Source organism: Pestalotiopsis fici (genome assembly GCF_000516985.1).
Source record: "Pestalotiopsis fici W106-1 unplaced genomic scaffold PFICI_Scf_12, whole genome shotgun sequence".
In the NCBI taxonomy this organism is placed as follows: Eukaryota; Fungi; Ascomycota; class Sordariomycetes; order Amphisphaeriales; family Sporocadaceae; genus Pestalotiopsis; species Pestalotiopsis fici.
The window spans coordinates 773,818-781,433 of record NW_006917102.1 but is presented as its reverse complement, the minus strand read 5'-3'; the positions used below and the strand labels follow the sequence as shown (position 1 = coordinate 781,433).

Here is a 7,616-nt window from a genome sequence, read left to right as displayed (position 1 = left end):
TTTTTTCTCTTTTTTTTTTCCATTTTTCTTTTTATTAAAAAATCCTAAAAAGGGGGGAAAGGCAAAGAGGAAAAGGGGGCCGGGTTTTTGCTGCTGTAAATAGAGTGATTTTATCCGAATCTTGGTTTTTCAACAGTTTGTCCTCTGGGCATCCGTAGTTTTGCTAGAACCAACCAATCACAGCCAACACCGCCCTTGCCGCCGCGTGGGGCCACTACTAAATCCGTCTAAAGGAAAGGCACACAGGTACGGTACTCAGTAGTAATAATATCTGTGTGTAATAGACAGCTCACTCCGATGGCTTGCACTTATCATGGGATGAATACATTCTCGTCAACAGTATTAAAACTTGATATTAAGAAGGGTGGAGCAAAAGATATGCATGGTAGGCATGTGAAATGCATTTCCGCGATGGCCTAGACCGAAGCTGATACGATTGAGCACTACGGCTTAATCCCGATGTACCTCAACTTCGATTATGCAACTGGAATTTGGTAAGGAGTATATTCCTATCACTCCGGTAACATTATCCGCCGAAGCCGGTGGTTGAACCGACTCTAGAGGAGGTCTTTTATCCATACAGGCTAACTGACTTACTCCCATTAATCACATATATCTTGTACTATGAAAAATAAAGTTACGTGTCGGATCCGAGAAGCATGGAGGTGGGGGCGCAATACTGCATGCTTCACGACTCTTCAAATAAAATAATTTCGCGAAAACCATGGAAATCGTCTCGTCTTCGTCTATATGAATATACATAGGGGTCCATATTGAGCTTGTATCAAGCTGTCTTGTATATTCATCTTGGTTGAATCCTACTTGACCCCTGCCCGTTCAAAGAAAATGCGCATTACCGAAATCACCGTCTTTAGCTACACTGCTCATTATAGCCGTGGGGTCTTCTCCATGTCGAATGGGCGGAGCAGCACCGGTCACCCATCTCTTGTTATTCGGATTCGCACCGACAAAGGCATCGAGGGCTGGGCCAAGAACGCGCCTCTAGGCAGCTCTTACCTGCCTAGCACATATACCGGCGAGCTTGCTGCTCTTGAGGAGCTTTGTCCACAAGTTCTCGGGCTTGATCCCCGATCCCCTGCCGTGATTACTGCAAAGCTGGACCTGGCCATGATGTCAGGTATGGCTGCCAAGTCCATTATCGATATTGCTTGCTGGGACATTCTGGGCAAATCCGTGGGTCTACCAACACATGTCTTGCTGGGCGGCTGTCTCAGTGAAGCACCACCTGCATTTTCCGTCGTCGGGGTTGACGACATCCCAGTTGCTGTGCAAAAGGCAAAGAACGAACACGCAAACGGAACTTTAGCTTTGCAACTCAAGATTGGAAATGATCCAGTCGCCGATGCCAAGCGCATCAGAGCTATACGCCTGGCTCTTCCTGAATCTGTATACTGCTTCGCGGACGCCAACGCGAATTGGAACTTGGCAGAAGCGCTTGTTTATGCTCGGGCGCTTGGGCAGGACATCACTGTTCCTTTCGAACAGCCATGCCGAACCATTGCTGATTGTGCCAAAGTGGCTCAACTTACCGGCCTGCCGGTTATCCTTGACGAGTCAATCTACACCGTGGCTGACCTCGTGGAGGCTCACGCAGGGGGGATAACGGGAGTGAACATCAAGCTGTCACGAGTTGGTGGCATGACCAAGGCCCGGATCATGCGCGACACGGCGGCGGCACTCGGCATGTCCATCAATGTTGACGACTCTTGGGGCTGTGCTCTGACCACTGCACAAAATCTTCAGATTGCCTCTTCGACACCGCCAAAACTATTAGGTGCCGTTGATTGCTATGCTGAATGGACACACCCACTCATAGCTGATGTTCCCCGCGTGCAGGCTGACGGCCGGGCTCGTCCTTCTCAGCTACCCGGCAATGGCTTTGGTGCTATTAATGCAGATCTTCTCGGAGAGCCGCTGCTCTCTTTTATAGAATAGGCGGATAGTACAAGGAAATATCAGTCAATATCCAAGCAGTTTATGAAAGGCTATTAGTCAATCTCCAAACATATAGTGTAGTAGTGTCAATTGCAGCAATGCCCCCAATAAAACTGAATATGGCACTTCGACGCCACACTCAGTGGGAGATATGATTGGAGGATATGGCTGTTATATGCTTTATCCTAGACAAATGTTTCTTCTTTTCTTCTTTTTTCCACCTAATGCTCAGTATTGCTCTACTTTATTACTTTCGCTGTAGCGCATTGTTATCGTAGTTGGAACATCTCGTTTACGTATAGCGCTCGACTCTGATTATGTCGTAACTACTGACGTAGTCAGTACCCACCGCAGATCACCTGCGTGGGTATATAGTCGCTCTTTAGCACCTCTCTTTTGTAGACTAGAGATCAACTCAGACAACTTTCAATGCTTCCTCGATCATCTCGTCTTCAGTTCCCTCTTCACACATCGACTCAGGTGAGAGATTCCTTTGACGATCTCTATCTCGTCAGCCTCATTGCCGGGTTGCTTAGACCCAAACTTCTCAAGACTTTTCAGAAGAGCGAGTAAAAAACACTTCACCTCCACTAACAACCTTCGCCCATTCATCAACGGAGTCCTCTACTTCGGACAGCTCAACTTCAATGATATTCTCTTCGTCATCATCATCCTCACCACCTCTCCAGCGCTCATCCGAGACCCACCACGGTTCTGATAGGCGGGACTTGTCAAAATCCCTAGCCTTGTAGTGCGCCCTCTTCCTGGCGTAGAGAAAGAACTGCAGCAGTTGGTGAGTGCTGTCGATGGCCGGCTGCCGGTAAAGTGTCTCAATCTACCAACTGCCCAAGAGGTGGTTGATAATCTCCTGAATTGCTCCATTGCGCACTTTGCTTGCCACGGGTCGACGAATGCTTCTGATCCTTCCGAGAGCGGGCTAGATTTCCAGAATGAAGACAAACCAGAGCGACTGACGATACAAACTTTATTGAAGCTCCACCTCAGAAATCCAAGACTAGCATATCTTTCGGCGTGCTCGACGGCAGAGAACTACGCGAGGCGGTTGACGGACGAGGTGATTCATGTAGTGAGCGGATTCCAAACAGCCGGATTTCCACATGTCGTAGGCTGTCTTTGGCCTGCCAACGACAGAGCTTGTTCAGAAATGGCAGAAGCCTTTTATCGGCTGTTATTACAAGACACCAGTGTTCATTCGGACGACTGGCAAGTAGCCTCGCTGTTGCGGCAGGCGGTCATGGAGGTCCGGGAGAGAAGGATAAAGAACCCAATGTATTGGGCGCCATTTGTTCATTTCGGAGTATAGTCATTTTGTATCTTAGCTCCAACGCAATGGGTTCTATTGCACCAGTTGTCAACAACAGCTTGATTGGCATCTTTTCTCCTGTAGCCACGATGATAGTTGGGGTTTATCTGGCTCCTCCTGATTTTACCTTGTGTAATTATATTCGATATGCCTTGCCTTAGGTTTATTGCTACAATTTCATCGGGCCGTTGTCGCAATCAAATCACCTCTTTTACTCAAAATACTTGACCCTGACTCCTCTGACGATCTCGATCTCGCCTACTTCATTGTCGCCAGTCGCCTCTGTAGAGTTTCCCAAGTTCTTGATAATTCTCTGCTTGACCCATTCACCAGCCTTCACAGGCTCTCCGTCACTGCCAAGGATTTGATTCTCGACAAGCCCGCGCCTTGCCAACACAGGAGACTCCTTGATCGGGACGAGATCCGTGTCATCCTCTATCCGCACCATGTACAGATCACCTAGCCTGTCAATATGTGCCTGGTCTTTTGGAGGGGCGACAACCCTGTGGATGCTTGACTTGAGATATCCATCTGCATTGGCATTAGTATACTTGCGCTCATCGACTTTGGTAGTCATTTCACTTACTGGTCAGAAATTGGAGGGCATCGGCAATGTTGACAGTCAACGCATCGCTCTGCGGCTTGACCCATTTCCAGACCCCCTCGTGTGTCAATACCTGTAATGCTGCGACGGGTTGTCGGAACAAGAGCGTCAGACTTCCCATATCAGAGTGACTAGCAGACAAGTATTAGCGCCAGTTTATGTGAGTGGTTCGGGTATCCTTGACAAACCCTTTGAGCCAAACACCTCCCAATTTCTGGTTTTCTTCTTCGCTTCTTTTATAGTACTTCATGTATCGGAGGTGGTCCCCGCTGGTTTTCTCATATCGGTGTTTGTTGACGAACCATTCTTCATCCTTTAGCTCGAGAGCGATAGCAAATATCACCAGCAACTTCTTCACAATATCATTGTGGATTCTCTTTGAGAATGTTCCAATCTCGTCCCAATGCTGCTTTACAGCATCTGGCTGAGGACGCTGCGAGTGCTCGGGTGTGAACTTTGGAATATTGTAAATTTCAAAGTTATCCTTCACACCGGGTATCAGATTACGTGTGCCTGCTGGTTTCCAGCCGTTGTAATCGCCTTGTTCCAGAGCTGCACGGTACGGCGTCTTTTCTCCCTCTGTTAGGGAGAGGACCGACTTGGCCAGGGCGAATTGGGTGTCGACTTCCGCCTTGGTGAAGCCATGCCCCTTGACGTAGAAGAACCCTGCATGACTATTAGTGGTTATTCATTTGTAATGTCTATAAATGTGTAGTACTTGCCAACATTTTCAATGGCCCGAGAAAACTCATTGGCCAGTCTCTGTTTACCTCCAGGTTGTTCAAAATCGGACAAATCAAGTGTCACAAGATCCGCCCATTCCAGGTTTTCGGACGTTTCTGGCACTTGGACATACTCTTCGAGAGTCACGGTCTCTGTATTACTGGCCATGATTAAGAAACTCAAGCTGCTTCAGCAATGTATTCTGAAAAAAGAGTTCAGCATGCAGCATGAAAGTATAGATCTGGGACCGGCTTACGTTGAAAACCACCAGGTCGATTGACCCCACCCGTCGCCAAGTACGGGACGAAATGACGGGATCGGCTTCACGGCGCACTCCGGACCGACCATTGCTTCGTCATGTTCATCTCTACTCCATGATAGTGGCCGACAAGGACATATCATCGGCAACTAAGCTGGTCGTTCCGATGAATGAGCCCACTTCCGGGTGGTCGTCATTGGGGGCTGCTATGGCGCCATTTCTCCTTTGTCAAACATGCTTAAGCATTAGCTGTAGAACCAAGCAGTCCAGTGATCTGGATACTCCAGAGTTGTGCGTTGCTTCGGGAATAAATTTCTGTATTCGAGAGTGCCAATAGCTGGTTTCGAGATCCAATAGCTATCCGAGTTGGACTGCTTTGACTTTGGTGGTTGACAAGGAAGCATCATGGGCCAGGATGTTGGCGTGATACCCAGACCCCTGCCATGTCAGTAGATACCTACCTAACCTTAGGCACTAGACAAATCATCCACGAACCTCATGTACATTGTGATAATGATAGGTTTTCTCTTAAATGCATCATTTGGGCACTCCAATTCGATAGAACCTGCAGCGAAAGCGTGAGTTGGTGATTGTTCTGCATTGTGCGTCCTGTTTCAAAACGGCGCGTAACCTACAATGGCATCTCTAGTCATCGGTGGCCATGCAGCAGCCACCGCTGATGAGTCGCTCAATGAAAAATCTGGTATCGCTTTCACAGATTTGGGTGTCATTGGCGATGAGGCAAGAAGCCTTGACCCCAAAGTCGAACGGCGAGTTTTGAGAAAAATTGACTGGTTCTTGATGCCAGCAATGGTTATAGGTATGAAAACCCTGGTTGTTTACCTACAAATATCCCTAATTGCTAAAACGTATAACGCAGGTTATGGACTGGTGTACTACGATAAAGTTAGTCTAAGCAATGATGACACAATCTGTATAATTTGACTAACTCCCCGACGTAGGCAATCCTGGGAAGTGCAGCATTGTTTGGGATGACGACGGATCTCCAACTTGCAGTCATCAATTCAGCGACGGGGCAAACTGACACGTCAAGATTGAGCTGGGCTACCTCCATCTTCTACTTTGGCCAACTTGTCGGGTCGTATCCCATGACCTATACCTTGCAGCATTTCAAGACTCGATACGTGCTGGCGCCTGCCGTGTTGATCTGGGCCATTATATGCGCGTCGACTGCAGGTGTCACTACGTGGAAAGGGCTTCTTGTGCAGAGATTCTTCCTCGGTGAGTTGATAGACTGAAGCTTGAGCCTTTCAGATTTATTCCTAATATCCTTAGGATTCACCGAGTCCATCATCCCCACCGCCTTTATGATTACTGTGAGCGGTTATTACACACAATCAGAACAGGCGCTGCGTCAAAGCTGGTGGTTCTCCGGAACCGGTTGGTTCACCATCATTGGTAGTGCACTAAACTATGGCTTTGCACAAATCAAGTCGGGATCTCTGACACCGTGGCAGTACATTTACTTACTCGCCGGAGGCTTGACATTTTTATTTGGCATTTGGTGTTACTTTTTGCCAAATTCACCCACAGATGCTTGGTTCTTGAAGCCCGAGGAGCGTCTCGTGGCCGTTGAGCGACTGCGTCAAGGACAGACTGGTCTCCGGAATCAATCCATCAAAGTCAGCCAGATCAGAGAAGCTTTGTTGGATCCTAAGGTGTGGCTCGTATCACTGACCATGGCTTCTGGGTAAGTAGCGGCCAAGATTACTACATCTTCATTGCTGACTCAATGGCCCAAGGTACACTGTAAATGGCGCAGTATCGGGATTCGGTCCGCTTATAGTATCAACATTTGGATATTCCTCCCTAGAAAGTATCCTCTTTCAGTTCCCGCTAGGGTCAGTTTGTGCCATTGGAATCCCGTTGGCGGGATGGATTTGTTCTCGTTACCGCAACGTGCGCATCCCCCTCCTGCTCCTTTGCTGTTTACCCGTCATTGCCGGATTCATCATCATCTGGAAATCGGAATGGGGACATCGACCTGTCGCACCCGTGGTTGGCTACAGCTTGATCGGCTTTTTTGGTCCTGTAGTAAGCTTGGCCGTGACCCTGGGGGCCGGCAACGTTGCCGGTGAGACCAAGAAGAGCTTCATGGCTTCGGCGGTGTTTGTCGCGTACTGTGTAGGCAACATCGTGGGACCTCAACTCATTCGAAGCGAAACCAAAAGTCAGCACTACCCTGAGTTGTGGACGGGCCTCATCATCTGGTAACTACTATCACCCAAAAGCTCTAATTTTTGCATTGAAGCTAATTTCATAATCAGTTATTGCATCACCATCTTGTGCGCGTCAGCACTGTATGTTCTCTTGTATCGAGAGAACAAGAGACGCGATCAACTATCCTTAGATGAGAATGAAAGAAATAGAAATGCGTTCAAGGATCTCACCGACAAGGAGAACCTGCATTTCAGATATGTATTTTAGCATCTTCAGGTCAGAAATAGTCTTGGACCGATAAAGTCGAGCTCGTTATCAACAAAGAGTTTGACATGTCAAACAAGAAACGCATTATGCTATTATTATTGAAATAAGATACCTATAAATTGAGCCAGCATACGGATGCCCAGAGGGCAAACTGTTGAAAAACCAAGATTTGGATAAAATCACCTTAGTTATAGCAGCAAAAATCCACCGCCCTTTTTGGGGATTTCTTTTTAAAAAGAAAACGAAAAAAAAGTTAAAAAAAATAAGAATAATGTCGTATAAAAGAGAGAAAAAAAAAGAAG

General features: G+C 47.5%; 3 protein-coding genes across 3 annotated transcripts; 2 read left to right on the top strand and 1 right to left on the bottom strand.

Moving 5' to 3' along the window:
* Positions 1-846: 846 nt before the first annotated feature.
* PFICI_13998 (uncharacterized protein) lies at positions 847-1,956 on the top strand (the record flags this gene model as incomplete). The annotated part of the gene is made up of 1 exon (XM_007842579.1): positions 847-1,956. The coding sequence occupies one exon, from the start codon at positions 847-849 to the stop codon at positions 1,954-1,956; it is 1,110 nt and encodes a 369-aa protein (XP_007840770.1).
* Positions 1,957-3,491: 1,535 nt separating this feature from the next.
* PFICI_13997 (uncharacterized protein) lies at positions 3,492-4,775 on the bottom strand (the record flags this gene model as incomplete). The annotated part of the gene is made up of 4 exons (XM_007842578.1): positions 3,492-3,811; positions 3,867-4,015; positions 4,073-4,550; positions 4,655-4,775. The coding sequence occupies 4 exons, from the start codon at positions 4,773-4,775 to the stop codon at positions 3,492-3,494; spliced, it is 1,068 nt and encodes a 355-aa protein (XP_007840769.1).
* A 727-nt stretch (positions 4,776-5,502) lies between these two features.
* On the top strand, positions 5,503-7,314 carry PFICI_13996 (uncharacterized protein; the record flags this gene model as incomplete). Its single annotated transcript, XM_007842577.1, has 6 exons — positions 5,503-5,686; positions 5,747-5,772; positions 5,829-6,108; positions 6,163-6,577; positions 6,630-7,097; positions 7,155-7,314. 6 exons carry the CDS (start codon positions 5,503-5,505, stop codon positions 7,312-7,314), a joined length of 1,533 nt encoding a protein of 510 aa, XP_007840768.1.
* Positions 7,315-7,616: the final 302 nt, after the last annotated feature.